The 21,630-nt window shown below is 45.7% G+C and overlaps 2 protein-coding genes across 2 annotated transcripts in view; one reads left to right on the top strand and one right to left on the bottom strand.

Moving 5' to 3' along the window:
- ATP5PB (ATP synthase peripheral stalk-membrane subunit b) overlaps positions 1-21,630 on the bottom strand; it is a 331,787-nt gene that overhangs the window by 8,851 nt on the left and 301,306 nt on the right. The gene's annotated exons all lie outside the window — the stretch shown is intronic.
- Positions 1,123-14,272, top strand: WDR77 (WD repeat domain 77). Its single transcript, XM_063143155.1, has 10 exons — positions 1,123-1,290; positions 2,841-3,026; positions 5,175-5,316; positions 5,398-5,447; positions 7,843-7,913; positions 8,304-8,358; positions 9,691-9,762; positions 9,863-9,971; positions 11,294-11,362; positions 13,758-14,272. The coding sequence occupies exons 1-10, from the start codon at positions 1,167-1,169 to the stop codon at positions 13,915-13,917; spliced, it is 1,038 nt and encodes a 345-aa protein (XP_062999225.1). The 5' UTR covers positions 1,123-1,166; the 3' UTR covers positions 13,918-14,272.

Here is a 21,630-nt window from a genome sequence, read left to right as displayed (position 1 = left end):
CATTGAATTTTAATCCCATTCATTTCAATGGGGTCTGTTCGATGTAGGATTAACACTTGGATGCTACCCTTGGTATTATGGCATCGGCTACCGCTCTTCGAGCATCTGAAGGACCGAGACAGACTCATATCAGTGAAGGCTGGCGGCTCCGATTTCGGTGGGGCTGTGAATCCATTCTGGATTGCAGTCAAAACCAGCCAGAACTCTAGAGGAGGTATCCAAGGTGCTTAACCCTGTCCCCAAAATAGAATCAGAGCTTTGGATGGCTCCTTTAGAGTTCTGGCTGGTTCTGACTAAATGGATTCATAGCCCTACCGAAATCGGAGCCACCCGCCTCTCCTGGCTCAGCTAGAGGATCCCATTGTTTCTGCACGGGGCTCCCTGGTTACTCTGGACGCGGCTTCTTCCTCTCCGCTCAGGGATAAAATTGATAACTGCCCAGAGGAAACAATGGAGAACGTCACGTTTTTAGCAAAGGTGTGATGGGGCATCACCCTCCCCACGAAGGGAGTAACAAAGTCAGGGGCTCTTTCTAACTCAAGGCTTAGTTTGAATGGGGGGTGGGGACGAGTTGTGTTTTTTTAAGGCTACATATATGTCGTGTAAATGCATCCCATAATTATTATTGCAGGCTGGGGGCGGGGACCTTATGTCTGACCGATAGTGCCTAACATCAGCCCTCCAGTGTGGTCCATCGCAATTCAACCCGTATTCCAGGCTGTAGCTGAGAGGGCTCAGGCTTCAGCAATGCATTTTTATTTATTTAGGGCTTAATCCTAGGCATGCTTAGACCACAAAAAAAAAGGCAAAAGCCCAACAGCTCCCAGCTGTGCTGGCTGGGGAATGTAGGGCCTGCTTCTGTCTAAATTTGCACAGGATTGTGCTGTTACTCGTTTCTACGACATTTCCATGCCGCCTTTTGGCTCTAAAACAGCACCGTCGTCCCACACATCCGGAGCGGCCCAGGCTGCGGAAAGGCTGCTCCATCACTTTTGACGGGCTCGTTCTATGGAAAAGATCGCGAGAACAGCGTGGTGGGTGGGGAGAAGGAGCTACGCGTTGGCCGTTCTCGCGAGAAGAGGGGCGGCGAGAGCCGTGGGAGGCGGAACAGGGGTGTCCTGGGAGCACGTGGGCGCGCTCGGAGTTTGTCTCGCGCCGCTCCAGCCATGGCAGACACGAAGCCCAGCGCCGGGGAGCCGGACGATGGGGAAGCCGGGTCCGAATGGAGCATCCCGCCCAACGCGCCCGCCTGCATGGAGCGGCACCTGGACGGGGCCCACTACCGGGCAGGTACCTCCCCCGGCGCCCTTCCTCCCCATAGCCTGCGCTTGGAGGACCTCGCTCGTCCTGAGCTGCCCCCGCCGCCCGGCATGCGAGCCTGGATGCTTCCAGCCGGCGTACGCCCGCCTGCAATGGCTGGCTTTGCGCCTGCCCCGCCACCATTTCAGAAGGGGGGGTTGCGTTGCCCGCTGCCCCCCATCCGGGACATCCCTGGCTCAATTCCCGCGCGTCCCCTTGATTGATGGGCAGCAGAGCGAACTCTGGAAGAGTCTCTTTCCCTCTTTTTACTTTTTGCCAACTGCAGTGTAGTGTTATTCACAGCGCCCACCCGGTCGAAATCTCTGCATCCCCTGCTGAGCATTCGCCAAAACTCCTGTTCTTTTTTTAAAAAATCCTTAAAACAAGCCCGCATGTCTGTAACGGTGCGATGCTAAATATGTTTATTGGGGAGGAGATCCCATTGAATGCAGTGGGGCTTCCTTCTGAGTTAAGGTACTTAGGGTTTCTCTGTTGCTGTTTTAACGTTCTGTGTTTTTAAGAAATGCTGAAAGGCTTGCTTTAGGCCAGCTTTCCTCAGCCTGGGTCCCTCCTGACCAATGTTGTTCCTACAACTCCCATCGTCCCAGCCAGCTGGCCAAATGGACAGGGATGATGGGAGATGTAGCAAACAGAATGTGAGAGGAACAAGGTTGGAGAAGGATGCTTTAGAGTGTCTTCTCTGTGGCTGGAGCCACCACACTTCAGAGCATTTCTGCAGTTGTATCCCAAAACATTCATAAGAACATAAGAAGTGCCCTGATGCTGGATCAGACCAAGGGTCCATCTAGTCCAGGACTCTGTTCACACAGTGGCCAACCAGGGACCAACAAAGTAGGACATGGTCCAACTGCACTCTCCCACCCATGTTCCCCAGCAACTCGTGCATCATTTCTGAAGCAGAGCAGTGTTGAAATTCAAGCTTCTCTGGTAGATGAAATCTATCCCTTTCCTCTATATGTGCAGAGCTGTATTGTAGAAATTCTCTGGCCATACTCAGGGCACTTCTGTTTGTGTGTATGTGCACAGAAACATACACCTTCCTCTCTTCTGTTATTGTCTATATAGCTTTCTTCTTCCATTTGAATTCCAATGTGTTCCTATTCTCAAAAACACCAACTGTAGTAAATTCATCTATAGAGTTTTCTTTTTAAAAAATGGTAGTACATCATCTACTTTCATGTAGGATTTTGGCTCAGCCACATCAATCTCTGGATGCGTTGTGGATAAATATGTTCTATTATTGGGACATTGTTCCATAAAGGATAAAGGTTTTAACAGTCTAGAATGATCCGCAAGTAGATCTTCAGTTGTTTTAGCCTTGCCTGTCTTTTGAATCCGATGTAAATTGTGAGTCGTCTGCAAGGGAATTGTGTTGTTTAGGTATTGTGAAACTGTACCCAGATCAACTTTGGCATTAAATAAATGATTAGCAATAATGTTTCTCTTTCTGTTAGGTGTAGAAAATCCACACACTTGAAATGAAATATTTACACCTAACTCTGTTTAACTCTATTTCCCAGATGGTTCCTTGCTCCTGGGAGCATCCAGCTTGAGCGGACGTTGCTGGGTGGGTTCCATTTGGGTGTTCAAGGATCCATCCAAAGCTCCTAATGAAGGCTTTTGCTCTGCGGGAGTTCAAACTGAAGCAGGAATATCAGATCTGAAATGGGTGGCAGATAAAGGCATCCTGATAGCTTCCGATTCAGGTGAGCCCTGGGGAAATCTTTCCCCTGAAATCTCTGTGTGTGTTATACATAATGGCAAGGATCCTGTGACGAGATATGCATGCAAGGAGCTTTGCTTTCTTTCATCCTTAGAGCAGTTCTCAATGCCAAAGAGACAAGCTACTGTTGAAGAGAAGATTGAGGGGAGACATGATAGCACTCTTCAAATACTTAAAAGGTTGTCACACAGAGGAGGGCCAGGATCTCTTCTCGATCCTCCCAGAGTGCAGGACACGGAATAACGGGCTCAAGTTAAAGGAAGCCAGATTCCGGCTGGACATCAGGAAAAACTTCCTAACTGTTAGAGCAGTACGACGGTGGAATCAGTTACCTAGGGAGGTTGTGGGCGCTCCCACACTAGAGGCCTTCAAGAGGCAGCTGGACAAGCATCTGTCAGGGATGCTTTAGGGTGGATTCATGCATTGAGCAGGGGGTTGGACTCGATGGCCTTGTAGGCCCCTTCCAACTCTGCTATTCTATGATTCTATGAAACTGAAAGGTAGCTTGTCTCTTCTTCCTTTTCTGGTACCTAGAATATGATTCAGCTGAATGTTCCTGTGCCTACTTGGGCAAATTGTAGCCCTGTTGATGACATTGCATCTTGCCACCACCTCGCGCTTCCCACATTTCAAAGGAACTCTGGGATATGGCTACCCGAGGTATTCCACGTAATACCTGTGCAGGTTGGAAGCAAGAGGGAGAGTGTTTTGTTCATTAAGGGAACCAGTATGGGGGGTGGTAGAAGGAAACGTGCAAAACCATGGGGAGAATAGCTGAGTCATCTTTATACACGCTGTCCTTACTGGGTATCTGGATATAGGCTACATTAAAAACAGCCATCTCTAGTGGCTGTCCCATAACTATAAGTATGCATTCATGTAGGCAAAATAAACAAATGGATATTGGTATATAGTGACCAATGACGATTCTCCTTTTGCTGAGCATGTCTCATCCTTGCTATGTTTGTAAGTTTCTTGGGAGGATCTGGCCTAAAAGCATCCCAAACACCTACTGTTGTTCTTTTAATGTCTAAAATCATGACTGTTCTGAATTGGTCGCGAGGAAGGCCGGTTGGATCCAGTCAGTGCCTTTAAGGTCTCAATGGCTTGCTTATTTCTGCCATAAGGAGGGTTTGCACATAACACTAAACTGGGGTTTTGTGTTCCATGCGTGAGCAGAAAGGATACCAAAGGTCATTTAGCCAGCTTGTTTAGCAAACGAGAATTTGTTTCAAACCACGTTCCCTTGGTTTAAAATAAAGGACAAGCCAGGAGTTTGCTAAAGTAAAATAGAATCCTGGTTTATTCCTATTTCCAAAAGCACAGAAAGAGAGGGGAAGGGGAATGCAGTACTTGCACAAGCCCTTCACACTTTTGCACATAACAATAATTCACGACTTCGCATTATAGGCGAACACAGCCATAGAGTCCACTATGATGTTGGATAAGTTTCTTTGTCTCTCTTTTCCTGGGTTTCTCTGTGCTTCTTAAAGTTGCATGATGGGCTGCTTTTAAGAGCATGTAAGGACCTTTCACCTGGAAATCCCAGGATTTTTCTCAAATCCTTACTTTTGCAAAAATGAAATAATGTGACATGAGCTCTTTGAAGACCTGCAACCTAAGCCTGCAGGACAAAATGCATATTGTAAAGCATTATGAAATCTGGTTGTGATCCTGAGATCTCATAAGTGGGGTTCCATTCGTGGAACGGGCACTCCTGGTACCTGCCGATGAAAGGAGGGGAGGCAATTCTTTGCCAGCTTCCTGAAAATTTCTTGGGGTGGGTGGGTGTCTGGAATAGCGTGGGAGGTGGTGTGTTGCTGCATCAAAAGTTTTCTCTTCTCCAACAAAGTTTTCTGTGAGTTGAAGCCTCTGCTGGACCCAAGCTGTTTTTGCTCATGGAGAGGCACCTTGGGATCCAACCATACGTGTTTACTTCCAAAAGGTGACATTTTAATGCTACCTGCTTTGGCACACAATATATTTGGGACATGGATGTGATCTTCTTTGTGACTTAGAGAGAGAATCTTTATGTTTAGCTACAACATTAAGTAATTATGTCTTCATGTATGTAGTGGGGGAGGTGGTTCAGAGGAATTCCTCTGCTGAGTTTGTTCCCTATCTAACCCAGGCGCTCTGGAACTTTGGGAGCTGGACGAGAACGAGACTCTGATCGTGAACAAATTCTGTAAGTACGAGCATGACAACATTGTGACCACAGTGAGTGTCCTCGCCAACAGCACACAGGCCGTCAGCGGCAGCAAAGACTTCAGGTGACCCCTTTGTGGTGCTGCTTTTCTGCTTTAAGTAAACGTATCCATTCTTCTTAAACTTAATCTGGATTTTATGTCTAGTGTGAAGATCTGGGACATCCCTCAACAAACGGTGCTCAACACCTACAGAGGTGAGTGCTGTGCTTGATTGATGCTCATATTTTTTTAATGACTTTATCCTGCCCTTCTTCTCAAGTAGGTTAGAGTGGCACATCATCCACCCCCAACTTTATTCCCTTAGGACGCAATTCTGCAAATGTTTAGACAGAAAAAAGTCCTACGGCTGGCTGGGGAATTCTGGGAGTTGTAGGATTTCTTTCTGTCTAAACATGTGCAGGTTTGTGCCTTCAAGAACACTGTAGGAGGAGCTAGAAAGGGAGAGAGAGTCTGACCCAAGGAAATCCAGTGAGCTTCATGACTGAGTAGTGAGATGAACAAGGGTCTTTTTGCTCATTGCCTTCCTTGCTTGTCTTTCCATGTTCAATCCTGCATTGTGTCATGCCTTCAACCTTGTCTATTCTCAGTAAAATAGAACCTGCCTTGGCAGAACTTTAATGTGCCTTTGTTCTTAGGCTTCTGAATAAGCCTAAGAATCACAATTTTGGTTGTGATTCTGTTGCAACCTCCTTCAACATGGTGCCCTCCAGAAGTTTTAGGCTTCAACTTCCATTTGCCCCTGCCAGCATAGCAAGGGTCTGGAATGCTAGGGGTTGTAGTTCAAAGCATCTGGAGGAAACCAGCTTGAGGAAGTTTGTTCTGTTGTCTCTGGACTAAAAGCATCTAGGGCAGGAATGAAGGCCATATCCTACCAGCCTGTGCAGTGACTTGCTGGGCCTTCTTGCTCACCTTTGCACTTGGTATGGACAGGCCAGCTAAAGGTCTAAGAACATAAAAGCCCTGTTGAATCAGACCAAAGGCCTGTCTAGTCCAGTATTCTTTTCATGCAGTGGCCAACAAGACACCTGTGGGAAACCCACGACCAGGACATAAGTGCAACATCAACTTCCTGCAAATGTTCCCAGCAACTGACATACAGCAGCATACTGCCCTGATATTGTTGAAGGAAGCAGTGTGACCTCTGTGTGTCCCAGCCAGGTTGAATATTCTGTTCAGTGTGATCAGGCGACAAAAGGCAGTGTGATGCTTCCGTGTGCATGATTCTAAACTCTCAGGGTGCAAAACTCATTGCAAAACAGTTGGGTGCTAGCTGAAGGAAAATAGCAGTAGCAGGAAGGGAGAAGTGTAAAAGTAAAATATGATCTTTTTCTGATTTAAAGATACACTAGTTATTGCAAACAGGTTTTTAGCAGATAGCATTTGTCCTAATAAAATGACAAACCATTTGTGTGGAAGGACTTTACACAAATTTTAGCCATTGATCTCTTTGGGATCAGTTGCCATTATAAAGTTGGAGAAAGAAGAGTTATTTCATTTGGCTCCTTACGCTTGTTATGGTGGGCCTGTTCGCCCTGCCTGCAGCACGCCTGCCCCTTTGGCTCCTTCGTGATGTCCAGTGCTGGACCGCTGGGTTGTTCACGGGCGATCGTAGATTGTGGGGTAAAAGCGGAAGAGGCAGGCATGCTGCAAGTGGGCACCCTTCATCCCCTGCCCGTGCATGACAACCCATCAATTTTTAAAGCTAGGGGTTATCGTTACGTGTGGACCAAGTCATCAGCTCAAATTGACTAAAGATATTCTCATCCCCACGGCTTAAATTTCAAGCAGTCTGCGTTAGGGAGAAGTGTGGGAGAGATCTCTCCAATGATGGGAATCATGAGGTGGCTGTACTTGCAGGACCACAAGCTCATGCCTAATTTGGCCCACAACAATAACTCCCCCAAAATATACTTGACATATGAGGTTTCATGCTAAAGTAAAGCCAATGTCTCACTTTTTTTAGAATTAGCTTTGCACTTCATTCCTACATACAAGCTGTTTACGTTCCAGGTTAAGTGGCTTCTGGCCCTCTTGACCCTCTTTCTTTAGAAATCTCTTGAGGGCTGTTGCTTTGGAAACAAAGTGATGTTAATTGTGACTAGGCCAAATCAATTAATTTCCATTCTGTGTTGCTTTTCTATGCGTTCGCTCCTAAGTCTTTTCTGTCCCATTCCCACATGAATCTCCATTTTTTTAGTCTGCACAAAAAATTAAACAGGTATTTCTAAAGGTATTTTCTCCCAAAGTACTTATTTCTAAACAAATTTCATCTAAAAATAGGCACCTTTAAATGTATTGCGATGCTTTTTGAGTATTTTCACAGTATTCAAAGAAATATGAAACCCAGTGGATCCCATCCACACATTAGTTTGCCTGCATCTGAATTCACAAGAATCACATTCCTGAAGCAATGAAAGTGTGGCCTCTTCCTTTTACATACTAGCTAGCAGTCCCGTACTATTTTTTCTTTCCTACAAGGCCCTTTTTGTCCCATACATGTGTATTGATACTTTCTTCTGCCCAGAGTGCATCTAAACAAGCCCATATTAATGTGGTACATTGTGCTCTTTTTTGTTTAATTTTGGCCAGCTCATTCCGGTCAAGTGACATGTGTGAACTCCTGCCCCGGAAAGGAGACAGTGTTCCTGTCCTGCGCTGAGGTAAAGCCAACTTCTTGTTTCTGAATCTTTGTAGATTCAGATTTAGCCTATACATCCTAAAGACAATGTGATTTAGATATCTCGTATTGACTCTGTTCAGTGGTTAAACATTTTGAGCTAAACATTATGGCTCAGCGTGTCATATGAACCATTCCTAACTATGGTGACTGCATAATCACGGTTTAAACATGCTCAATAACCCCTTGCTGCAAAAGAGTTAGCTGCCTAACCATGGCTAAGCGTGTTGTCTGAACAGGTAGTATATCAGGGAAGAGAGGAAGAAAGCTGGCAAAACTGGAAAGGATGACATAGTTATTTGCAAATACCTGTTTTGACAGCAGTAATCCACTTTAAAAAAAATTATCCTATATTTTAATACTTTTTTTTTAGGATGGCAGAATTTTACTCTGGGATACCAGATCCCCAAAACCAGCAACTCGGATTGGTAAGTCTTTTGGTGCCAGATTATTTATTAGGGTTTCCCATGGGGTTAAGTAGAAACAACTTTGAAACAAAATTATTGTTGCTCAACTGAAATTCCACATTGCACAACCTGGGAGCCCCTTAACAACTTCAAAGAATGAAGCATCAATAATTGATACTAAAACAATTCCACCGGGAGTTCTCATAGTTCCTGAGTGTGAAGGTCAGCCAGGCTGCCTCCCCCAGAGCCAGTTCGTATAGCCGTGCATTCTAGAGACCTGCAACCCAACCAGATCCTGTTGGCGCATAACGTTCCTCAACTCCAGCTGGCGATCGGGAATGTCCTGAGCATGTGCATGCTTCTTCCCATTCCGTGCATAATTTCTGCCTTCCCTTTCATGGTTTCCTGAAACCAGCATTTAGTGTTACATCTATTCAGAATGGTGCTAGCTATGGTTAAAGCTGAGCAGCGTTGCTCAAATTCATGGTTTGCAAATGATCGTGGTTTGGCGCTTTCACGCTTGGCAATAGCCATCACTTGTGGCAATGCACACGTAATGCTAAACCACAGTTTAAGGCAAACCGGGTGGCTGGGTGCCAGGATGGGTTTGTGCACGAGAAGGGGGATGGGAATGCATGAGCTGGATGCACGACTTAATCCAGTGGGGACACTATTGGTTTACCAGCACTTTTGGAAACCAGCTAACTAGCATATCACAGTAGCTTCCAGCATAGTTGCCTCACTTCCATCTCTGAGCCCGTGAGCAGATCCAATTCCCCAGCTCAATTTCTCTCTCTTAAACATGGTTGTCTTTTTTTTTAAAAGAACTGCATACAGCATTCAGATGCATTGTAACAAAGCATCTTCTGGTAAACTGGTCCTTGGATATAAAATCCGAGGTACCAAAGTAGGCACACAGCTCCTCCCTGAGCTCAAGGCAGTTGAGCCTCAACAAATAATAAAAGGCATCTTAAGTAACTCCTTCCTGACACAAGGACTTTCTCTTCCTCCACGTCCTCCTGAGGCTTTGGCCATTGAAAAGTAAAATCAACAGATACAAAATCCTATCAGCAGGTCTTCCCCAAATGTATTTGTACTGGACAAAGAATTCCAGTCCCTTCTCCATCATATACAAGTAGATGGACAAAGTTTTGAATACAATAACTGTAGCTTTGAAGATTTGAGAATATTGCAGAATTCCATATATAGCAAGCTTCCTGCATGTGTTGGGTGCAGGTTTCAGGTTTCTTTTTAAATATAAGCCAACAGTCAGTTTGCTACTCTAGGGAATAAAAGCAGAAAGACCTTTTAAACTGACTGCAGTTCTTCTTTTCTCTCTCCATCTCCATGCAGCCTGCAATGCCTCTAGTCATCTTCCTACCTCATTGATGTGGCATCCACATCGAAGTGACACTTTTGTATTGGGTAAGGAGCGTTTCTTCTTGCTGTCTCAGCGTGGCAAGAAAATACTCTTATCTCTCTAACAGACTTAGTGATAACATTCCTCTCTGTTGCTATTTTGAAGGCGATGAAAGCGGAACGGTTTTTCTTGTGGACACAAAGAATGCAGAGTCTGCCCTCAGCTCACCTGTGCACTCCCGAAGCATCACGGGCTTTGCTTTTTCTGCACATAGGTATGGTCCATCATATCAGTTGGGGTTGGCCAGTATGTATTTGTGGATGCACACCCTCTTCCGTATTATAGAAGAGTACGTCAGGGCAGGGCTTTGGGGCAGAATCCCAGGGTCCCACTCAGTGGCATGAGCAGGAGGGCCCCCAAACACAGCGGGGGTGGCTTACCATGTTTTGAAGTGAAGTAATTTATTTATTTTATTTATTTATTTATTACATTTCTATACCGCCCAATAGCCGGAGCTCTCTGGGCGGTTCACAAAAATTAAAAACATTCAAAGTATAAAACAACAGTATAAAACCATAATATAAAATACAATATAAAAGCTCAACCAGATAAAAACAGCAGCAATGCAAAATTACAAATTTTAAACACCAAGTTAAAATTTATTTATAGACTGTTAAAATGCTGGGAAAATAAAAAGGTCTTCACCTGGCGTCTAAAAGCATATAATGTAGGTGCCAAGCGAACCTCCTTAGGGAGCTCATTCCACAGCAGAGAAGGCCCTCCTCCTGGTAGCCACCTGCCTCACTTCCTTTGGCAGGGGCTCGCGGAGAAGGACCCCTGAGGATGGCCTTAGGGTCCGAGCAGGTACATATGGGAGGAGGCGTTCCTTCAGATAGCCTGGCCCCAAGCCGTTTAGGGCTTTGAATGTTAATACCAGCACTGAATTGGACCTGGACTGGCAGCCAATGAAGCTGGAAAAGGACTGGCATAATGTGGTCTCATTGGTCAGTAGTTCTAATATTCCTGTATTAGACTCTTGTTCCTCAGCCGGGCCAGGTACATACATTTAAAGGTTTTTAGGTGCTTCTCCGCTGAAAATAATCTAAATTATTTGCTGAGCCAAACCATGTTCTGCCCTGCAAATGTGTTTCCACCCTCTTGCACTTTTGATATGTTTTGGGGGTGGGAAAATATTCTTTTACTCTGGGAAAAATATTGGCAAGGATCCAACTGGTAAGGGGTGACGCCAGGGTGGGAGATTGGATAGGGTGGGTCAAAGCAGCATGGAGGGCTTGGGAGGTATTCTAACTCAAGCTGCATAGTCAGTCAGTGGAAGGGGGAATCCCTGTACAAAGGGCCTTGCTTCTTTTCTCTTCCCCATTTCCAGAACTGGGCTTGTAAGCCTCACTGTGTAGTGACGTGTCACTTTTGCTTATGCTTCTTTGTAAAGCCCTAGATACATTGCTTTTTTTCTTTTTTTTAACCAACCTCTGGGTCAGGGAGAAATGTCAGAACTTCTAGCGCATTTGTCTTTGTGTGGCCTGTTGAAGCTAAACACGCCACATGCATTAACGTCCGTTTTTCTTTCTTCTTCAGCTCCCCCTTGCTGGCTTCCATCAGCGAAGACTGCTCAGTAGTTGTTCTTGACTCCAGCTTTTCAGAAGTGTGAGTGCCAAAGAGTCTCTTGGATCCCCACCTGTTTTCCTCTCCGTGTCCTTCTCCTGAGCGCAGTTAGGGCTTCAAGCCGGCTGCCATCTCGGCAGACTCCGCACGAGAGCTGCATAAGCTGGGGTGGGGTGGGGTGAGAGCCAAATGCCGTTTCAGAGAAGCTTGGAGGGAGGGGTATGTCAGTGGTGGGTGGGGCCAAAGGCAAACAGGGCGGGGGGGGGGGGGTACCCCACCCCAAATAATCGTGTGTTTCAGTTTGCAGTACTTGCTGCCAGTAAGCCTTTGGAGAGGCATTTCAACCTTTCAGAAAGGGGGGAGAAACTTCACCAAGCTAGGAACCTACCCAACCATCAGTGGTTGGGGGAAAGAGGGTGGGGCCAACTGGAGAACCCAAGAGGGCTGGATTTGGCCCCCCAGGCCTGAGGTTCTGCACCCCTGGCTTAGACAAATCCAAACTAAGACCATTCCTCAATCCTGTAATCGAAGGCGCTGTTGCTGGGGCACAGAAGAGGGAAGCTGTTTGTGGGCCTGCCACAGGCAGCTGGTTGGCCTCTGGGTGTACACGCTGCTGGACTGGATGGAGCTTTGGACTGATCCAACATCGAGGCCCTTCTTACGTTCTTATGGCTACAGGATGAGGAGAGGATCGGGGCATGCCTGATTCACAATGCCCAGCCCCTCGCTGTGGCCAGTGAGGGCAGCTTTGATGATGGGCTTGCTGCAGGGAGAGCTCCTTCTCTTCACATCGGGTAGTTGCCTTGATAGGGTTGGATGTAAATGTTGTGATGGGTCAAACTCCCATGAGAATTGATTAACGGGGTTAAGTTTGGGTTGCAAGAGAGGGAGCTGATGTGAAATGAGAGCTTTCCTCGCTTTTGCCGTGCCTTGCAGTCTGTCATGCAGGCCAGTGGTGCCATGCAATGATGGATCTGGGCTCGGCCTACTTAGCTAGATCCCGTCTTTCTCAGCGAAGGCAGCCTGAATCGTGGACTGCGGAGCAAGTGGATGAGGCAAGAATTCTGTCCTTCTCTGCCTTGCAGATTCTTTTCTGCTGTAAGCTTTGGAGGCAATACGTAGGGAAGCAGTCGGTATGTGCTCCCTACACATTGACTTTCCTCTCCCTTTCGGATGGTGACAATCCTCCTTCTGGGGCTGTTTAGAAAAGTTGGCTGATAAGCGTCCACAGTGAAGTATTCTGCCACATTGCAGCTTGGAGATGCAACTCCCTTGAAAGAAATCGCCAGCATAGTTTTGTGGCAGAATACTTCACTGTGGACGCTTATCAGCCAACTTTTCTAAACAGCCCCGGAAGAAGGATTGTCACCATCTGAAACATTGGGCTATTTGTGAAGTTTTTTAAAAAAACCTTTTTAACAAGAAAAATAAAAAATAAAGAATCTTCTCACCAGCACCAGAGCCGGCGTCTCCCTCCTTTTGCACATACTTTTGGTGCTTCTCCCTCCAGCCCATTTTTGCTTCCTCTCTGTTGGCCATGTTCTAGCCAGGAAGAAGGGGAAACTGGGAGCTGGCGTTTTATATCGATGTTGCCTCGGAAAAGAGCATCATTTCTGGGTCCTTCAGTTTACAGAAGAGAAGATCTAACCCTTCGAGCAAAGGTGGGCAACTTGTGGCCCTCCAGGTGATTTGGCCTACAAGGCCCATCATCCCCCACCATTGGCTATGCTGGCTAGGGCCTGATGGGGAGGGCCACAAGTTGCTTTAGAACATTTTTAAAGAAGCACCATTTGAACCTATAACCCAGCTCTCGCCAACCTGGCACCCTTCAAGGTGTGTTGGACTGTAACTTCTGTCTACCCCAGTCAGTGTGACCATTGATCATGATGGAAGCTGTAATCCTAAGAACATAAGAAGAGACATGCTGGATCAGACCAAGAGTCCATCTACTCCAGTGGCCAAACAGCTGTCGACCAGGGACCCACAAGTGCAACAGCACCCTCCAACCCATGTTCCCCAGCAACTGGTGTATACTGCCTCCGATACTGAGGGTAGCACATCAGAACTGGTAGCCCTTGATAGCCTTCTCCAGGAATTTATCCAACCCCCTTTTAAAGCCATCCAAATTGGTGGCCATTGCTACATCTTGTGTTAGCAAATTCCGTTGTTTAACTACACTCTGTTACAAGAAGTGCTTCCTTTTATCTGTCGTAAATTTCCCACCATTCAGCTTCATGGGATGAGCCCAGGGTCTAGTCAAACACATTGGGAGGGCACCAGGTTAGGGAAGGCTGTTATGATTATGCAGTTGGGTCCAATTCATTTCCATTTGTAGCAACTTGCAGGTAACCATAGCACTTAGGAAAGCTTTTTTATTATTTGTGGCTGTGGCTGCGTGTTCCTCAAGTAACTCTGCAATGTTTCACGCTTTCCCCAGTTTTAGAAACCGGTCCCACCGAGACTTTGTGAAAGGCTTATCTTGGTCACCAATGAACAAAAGCTCCCTGACGACAGTTGGGTGGGATCATCAGGTTCTACATCACACAATCCCAACGCAGAATAACCATCCTGGGAAGAACAACAACATCACTGCATAGTTTTTGTGTGTTCACTTTTTGGTCCTTCTCCCTGGAATAGCATCCTCTCCCCCCCTTTTTTGGGGTGTGTGTGTCAAGTCCTGGGGTTGAATGTGGCCTTTGCAGGCAAGAAGAAAGGCCCTGTAGCAATTTCATGTTAGATGAGCGCTAGCCTCATACCAGCTGCTTGTTGCAGCCAATCAGATTCTGCAGGTATCAGAAGTTTTATGGTGTGAAGCAGAACAATACAAAACTATGTGAGAATTGGCTTCTTTTTGTTTTAGTTGTATTTTACTTTTTAAAACCTCCAAAGTTGTAGAGAAGTGTGTTTTTGTTTGTTTTTAATGTGAAATAAAACTTTGGAGTAATTTCTGGATTTACCTGGCCAGATTTTAATTGGAGTTGTTGCTTCAGAGAGTGAAGTAATCCTGCCAACGGAGCAGGGATTGTGGATTCAGCCCGAAAGAACGGTGCTCAACTTGCTCATGCCAGTCCCCCAGCCTTTTCCCATCTGTGGTCTAAATTGGCCCACCTTAAGGATGAAGTATAATGTCATCTAGAACAGCTTCTTGTCTGGGGCAGTGGTCGAAAGGCAGCCGGCCAGTGCGCTCAGCACGAGCTAGGTTTTGTACTCCTAGAGGTTTGAAATGTTGTATATGAGGCTGATCAGGGAAGCATCAATGATGTGGCAGGAGCATCCGTCTCCTGTAGATGATGATGATGATAATAATAATAAATTATTTCTTACCCGCCTCTCCATTCCGACGAGGTGGGGAACAAAGCCAGTAAAAATACATAAAATACTGATTAAAAACATAGTATACATTGTTAAAACTTCCTAAAAGCATCCTAGTTCTTTTTATTCCTTGGATAGCTCCGTCATAGAATGCCAGATAGTCTTGCCCCTGTGCCAAAGAAGTGCTTGACTAGCTTTGTGTGCCCACGGCTGCCTTGGGTTTGTGTATCTTGGGTAGCAGCACCCCAACCCCACCAATCCCATAGCAAAGAAGAATGATTGCAGTTCTACGCAGTTGCAAATGCGACACGTGGCACAGCATGAGAATTTGCTGTTTAAAGCAGGGTTGGACAACGTTTGGTCTGCATGTAACCCTCATGCCCCCGCCCTGGCTGCTGAGTATCCCATGGTGGCACCCCAAAATGTGGCAGTTTTTCTTGAAAACTTGGCGTGCAGGGAATATGTGCCTTGTTTTCAAACAAAATAGTTGGTGTGGGGTGTTGTTGTTTTTTGCAACTGCAGCAATTTCTGCAAAAAATTTGAGGCAGGGCGAGGGATGGACTAAAAAAATCCTGCCACATGACACGATAACCCACAATGGTTTAAATATAACCCACAGTGGGTTATTTAAGCCATCTTGGGTTATCGTGTTTTCCGAATCCAGTCACTGCCTTTCTAAGTCCATGCCCCTACTTAGGGTAAGGCAAGTTTAGAAAGGTGCACTATTATTTTTACCTAGTTATGGGTGGAAGCTTCCTTTTTTCCTTCTGCGTTTTTTCCTCACCTGGCCAGTGGATGTGTGATATGAAGGAAGGAATATTCTTGTTAGTTCCAAGAAGCTCAGAAGTTATAATTTGTTTTTCTAATGTCTTGCATTCCTTGGAAGAACTACTACACAGGAGTGGGCAATTTCTGGCCCTCCATGTGTTTTGGCCTACAACTTCTATAGTTTCTCACCATTGGCTATGCTGGCCAGTGCTGATGGGAGTTGTGGCCCTCCAGATGTTTTGGCCTATAAGGGAGCAATCCTATGCATGTTCAGACAGAAAAAAAGTCCTACAACTTGGCATTCCCCGGTCAGCCATGCTGGCTAGGGAATGCTGGGAGTTGTAGGACTTCTTTCTATCATAGGATTGCATGTTAAATTGCCCACCCCTGCTATTGATATTGCTTGAGGATTAACTGACACTCTGATTAAGGAAACTTTGGGGCTGTTTGGACGAAGACAGTAACAGTGCAATCCTATGCTTGTCTACTTAGAAGTAAGCCTCATTGAAGCCAATGGGTCTTACTCCCAGGAAAGTGTACATAGCATTGCAGCATAAAGCTGTAAGCGCAGTTGTCCTCAATCTGGTGCCTTCCAGATGTTTTGGACCACAACTCCCAGCATTCCTAACCATTGGTCATGCTGATGGGAGTTGACATCTAAAATTCCCATAGAGTACCAGCTTGGGGAAGGGTGCACTAAAGTTTAACTTTTAGGCTGTGTAGCTAGAAGTGGGAAGAAGAAGAAGAAGGCACTCACCTGTTGTAAAAGATTGCTCCATTTAGGCACAGTACACAGCCAGATAACTCTGTGAAGTGGTTCTCAAACCCTGCAGGACTACCTGTGTATAAACCAGGCTTAGAGTTTTGTACCTCCTGCCCTCCCACATCACATTAGGTAAAGTGAACAAGATAGCTGACAAGAAGCCACTTTTCCATGATATGTGGTTATCTGTCCTTCAAGCAAATATGGTAACTGGCAAGTTTGGTGTTTGCGAACTTAATTGTAATTGTGTGAAATCCCAACTGTTGGTAGCATCCTCCATTCAGTTTCTGGACAGGTAGGTGAATTTGCTGTTGTACGTATATTTTTTGTCCGCTGTATTCGCAGCTGAATTCCATGGTGGAGCAGAAGATGTATTGTGGGCATGCTGCTGTGGGACATTGTGGTTTTGTCATGGAATGCTAGTAGTAGAAATGTTGGAGGGTTCTTGTTCTTCCGTGATCTTCTTGACTGAAGAAAGGGCAGACCTGTGTGGTTATGTGATGTTGGCAACCAGCACTGCTCCAGGACCTCTGTGACCTACGAAACAACTGGAGATGACCACGGACAGAAACGGGAGGCAGGTTTTTAAAATAAATAAATAAATCCCTTTTCTTATTTAAATGGGTGGTTCTCCATTTTATTCAGCAGTATCCTGTCTTTATTATGCTTGCTTTGACTTCTGTTCTAAATGTATCTGAGCATTACCGCTTTGCAGGATGCACCGATGTTTCAAGATTTTAGTCACTTGTATGCAACTCACTGTAAAATGTGTTAAGTTTTTAGATAAATTGAAAGTTCATCGGGTTTCCCAAAGAAAACCTTACTGAGAACCAGCAGTTAGATGTCAGAGTGGTTTCAGATACATCTCGCTGGTAGAGCAGCACGGAACAACCTGGAAGGGATGTGACTCACTCATGTTTGTTTCCATGGCATTTTTCTGCATTAAGAGGCAGTGTGAGGTAGTGGTTAGAGTGTTAGACTGGGATTCAGGAGACCTGGCTTCTAGTCTCTATTTAACAATGAAACTCATTAGGTGTTTTTGGGCCTGTCATTTACTCTCATCCTAAACTACCTCACAGGGTTGTTATGAGGATAAAATGGAGAGGAGAAAGCTAATGTACTAGTGGTGATGCTGAGTATAGCATCCAGGGGCCCCGGGTGTCTTGGCTGATAAGCTGAAGTCAGCTAGCAGTGTGATGCAGCTGCTAATAATGCTTAATGCATTCTCAGGCCACATAAACAAAAACATGATGTCCACATCATGAGAAGTAATAGTTGCACTCGATTCTCCATTGGTCAGGCCACATCTGGAGGACTGTGTCAAGGTTGTGTCCAGAGGAGGCTGAGGGCTGTGGAAAGAAGTTCTGTAAGGAACAGTTGAAACAGCTAGGCGTGTTTCGCCTGAAGAAGAGGAAGTGAGTGGGAGGCAGAGATATCTTCAAATTTCTAAAGAGCTGTCGTGAATGGATGGAGCAGAAACGGCCAGAGAGCAGGGCTAGAGCCAATGAGTGGAAATTGCATAGAAGTAGATTTCAGTGAAACGTTAGGGAAAACTTCCTAATGGTAAGGGCTGTAAGACTGGTCAGACTGCCTTGGGATATGGAGCCTTGGGTCTCTCTATTTGAGGTGTTTAAGCAGACGCTGCAGCGTCATCTGTCGGTGATGCTGTGGTTGCATCCTGCATTTCAGGTCATGTATTGAGTAGCGGGTTGGACCAGTCTGTGAAGTGAAGGAGTGGGCCCATGGGTCTTCCCTGTCTGTTATGTTGCTCATGATTCTTAAACATGTTTTAATAGGACGCTAATCCTGATGAAAAAGAAAGCTGTGGGGCCACACTGTTGGTGTTTGGGCCATGCCCCAGTTTCCTACAGCCAGTGATGGGCAACTTCAGTAGGAAACTGGTGGGAAGCCTCAACCTATGCCAGGAACACCTTCTGAAATGAGGGCCAGAAGCTGCTTTTTCTTAAAAATACAAGGGAGCAGCTTATGCAAACTTTTTTGTGTGGTTTTTTAAAGAGTGTGAATAACGTAACGCTTAACTTAGCCCAGTGCATGATGTAGGTGCACCTCTTTTGGGTCCTACCCAATTTTCCCTTTAACGGTGGGGGTGGGAGCAGAGGAGAACTTGTAAACTGGTGCTTTACACTGAGGCTTTGTCACTCCATGGTGTGGAGGGATTGTAGTACCTACTCCACCACCATACAAATTGGTTCACCAGCACTTGCCTAATAAATGTTTGAAGCTGGGCATTACTGCGGGTGCAATGCTATGCATGTGTAGACAGGAAAAAAGGTATGGCTGGCTGGGGAATTCTGGAGTTGTAGGACTTTTTTCTGTCTAAACAGGCATAGGATTGCACCCTTGATGATTGTAAGCCCCCAAACTTGAAGGCTTCCAATCATGCAATGCAGGGCAGCAGGAGGGACAGAAATGATTTTTGCCTCTCTGTTCTTCCATCCTGCATTTTTCCCTATACGTTTTCCCATACATCTAGGGCACTTCAGAGGGGGGTGGGGGGGGAAAGCAGGCTGGAGAGTCTCAGGATAACTTGTACCCTGGCCTCCCTTCTCCACGCACCAAAGGCCCCCTTCTCTGAAGTCGAGTTCCCAACTTTGCAGAGCAGGTGGTACTCCCCGCCCCCGTGCTAGCTGTGAGAGGGAAGAGGAGGGTTGGAGATCTGACTCCCCCCTCTGAGGTCTGCTGTCTCCAACCTCAGATGTCGGAATCCAAAATATCCTATGGCCCCTCAGACTCAGTCTAGGGGCCATAGGATTGCTCCTTCTGTCACTTTAGATTAGATATACTTTCTGTACTGTGTATCTGTTTTGCCACTAGGAGGCAGATGTTACTTACGTCTTGTCCAGTCTTATTGTTAAAAGGGTTTCATAGCTAAATATGGGATGATGCCTCCAGTATATTAACCTCCTTGATAAATTTAGCAAGTATCTATTGTGTTGATGTGTATATTTATCTTGCTTTGCCTTTTCTGTTGTACTGATGAGTACAAGTAAAGGAATTGCACAGACTTAATAGATCTTAATAGACCAAAAGCTTATGCGATAATAAATTTGTTCAATCTGTAAAGTCTTACAAATCTGAAAGAAGTGGCTGCAGAATTTCTTCCAGTGAAAAGATTGTCTCCTGTATTAATCTATGGGTGACTGCAAATGGCTTTTTTCCCTTGGGCTCTGCCAGGTGTTTCCAAACACCTGAAAGAAATTCTGCTGAAAGAAAACTTGCAGACTCTTCTTTCTAAGAAGTAAGGACTTGTATGCTAATCAGTCTGTAAAATGCCACAAGATTCTTTGCTACTAACACGGCTACTTGGCTGCCATTAAAGAAACTGCAGGCTGAAGTGTCTCTTGGAAGGCTATATATTTAATTTAATTTATTTCAGTTTTGTTCCGACATGTATACTCTGCCCATTAATGAATGTTCTCAGATGACTTACAATAAAAGAGAACCAATACATAAAAGACAAAACTAGAACATCTAATTCAATTAGCCAGCAGTTGATAAGATTAGCTTGGATGGTAACATTCCAGCTTTCTCAGGGTATGGAAAATTACACAGGGAAACCTAACCCCTTCCTAGAAAATGCATTGTCGTTTGGCTGCAACCTTATCATTGGAATCACAGCAGCTCCAAGGCATTGAGTGACGTAGCATATTTGGAGGGGAGTTGAGGAGTAGCTGCCAGATTTGTGCTTAGGGTTAGGGTTAGCAGGTCACTCCAAGAATACGCAAACTAACCATCCGTGCTTCGTGGGCAAGGCTGTCTATCTTCTGCCATCCCATTCCTCAAAAATAAATGTGCTAAGAAAATACAGCAGCCTCATCTTTTCCTTCTAAACACAGCAATTAAGAGTAACTTCCTTTTGTGGTGCTTAAGAGAGGAAAACTCCGTGGCTGAGATTTGTTTAAAGAAGTGCTTTTCCAAAGAGCATGGTGTTTAGCAGCGTGATGGACACCAGGCCTCTGAAAAGAGCTTCATGTGCATCTCTGCTTTGAATCCCCAAAGCTGCTTCCCAAACTGGCTTGACTGGATTCTGCCTCCCCAGGATCTTATGGTGCCTTTGCTGCCATTTTAAAAATACTGTCCATGCACACACTTCAGTCTTAAGATGGCTGTTAGGGAATCAAGCATGGTTGCGTTTAAGCCTCACGGAGGTTTGTTTTGGGTCTGTAGGTGGATTGATGCAGTATTTGCCATTTCACAAGACTCTCCTGTTAGGGCTTGCTGGAAGGAGTTGCATGAGCAGCTTAGGAGACAGACTTGTGTTCTATTTATAGCACCAGTCCTGGTAAGCAGCAGAACAAGCTTTCCTGCCCATGTTGCCCTATCAAGCAAGCATTTTCAGTTGAGGTGATGCATTTGGTGTTGATATGAAGGACAACAGCAAGGGATCCAGAGGCTGGCTTAATATGGATCCCTTGCCTGAAAGCCAAAATGTTCTAGTTACATACCCATTGCCAGAAATTGTATGGCTTAATCCTGATGCGGTGTGGTAAAGAAGGGCCAAATTCACCTGACTCATATGATTCCGTTTTGCAGACATTATTACTACTAGAGCCATGTGGTATACAGCCACAGGGGAAGCAGCAGACATGCCATTTCATTACACATGAATCTTGCACTAAGATGTGACACAAAAGCCACCAAGTTCCTTTGACTCTAGACCTTGTGTGGAATTTTAGAGTGGTATGTGTGTGTCTCAGCTGACCTCAATCATTGAAAAATGCATGAGGGGAATTATTATTATTATATTTATCCCCCCCCCCGCCTTTTGCCCAATACTGGGCCTCAAGGCGGCCTTACAAAGAATAAAACATGCTTTGAAAACAAAACATTTAAAATACACAACAAAATAGTCATTAACATAGACGGAGGGCCAGATTATTCTCCAAAGGCCTGCTGGAACAAACAAGTTTTAGGCTGCTTTCGAAAGCCCATCAAGGAGGGAGCCAGTCTAGCTTCCCCAGGAAGAGAGTTCCAAAGCACTGGAGCAGCCACTGAGAAGGCCCTCTCCCATGTTCCCACCAAGCGCGGCTGTGAAGCTGGTGGGACTGAAAGAAGGGCTTCTCCAGAAGATCTCAAAGCACGGAATTGCCAGGTCACAGCTGGTGGCCACGCCAGCCGTACGTTTGGCCAGTGTGTGAAGAGGCTTTACATGCATAGCGATGTAGGTGTGTAGAGCTCTACAAGAGGGGAGAGCCTGGCCCTTCTCATGCTGTCTAAAAGTGCAGATATGGAGTAGGGGGAGCATGGCCACTAGGTGTATCTAGAGCAGTGGTTCCCAATTGGTGGTCTGCGTAACCCACCCAGGGGGTCCGTGGCACCATTCACATATTAGCTCTGCAAGGTCCGTATTTTAATAAAAGTAAATACGCTGTCTCCCGTGCTCCATTTGCTTCGACGGTGATGTCATGCGCGAAAGCACCTGCGTGATTTAGCAACTAGCTTCAGA

This window comes from Elgaria multicarinata, chromosome 1 (assembly GCF_023053635.1).
Source record: "Elgaria multicarinata webbii isolate HBS135686 ecotype San Diego chromosome 1, rElgMul1.1.pri, whole genome shotgun sequence".
Classification (NCBI taxonomy): Eukaryota; Metazoa; Chordata; class Lepidosauria; order Squamata; family Anguidae; genus Elgaria; species Elgaria multicarinata.
The sequence above is the reverse complement of the archived record's forward strand: the minus strand, read 5'-3'. Positions and strand labels throughout refer to the sequence as shown.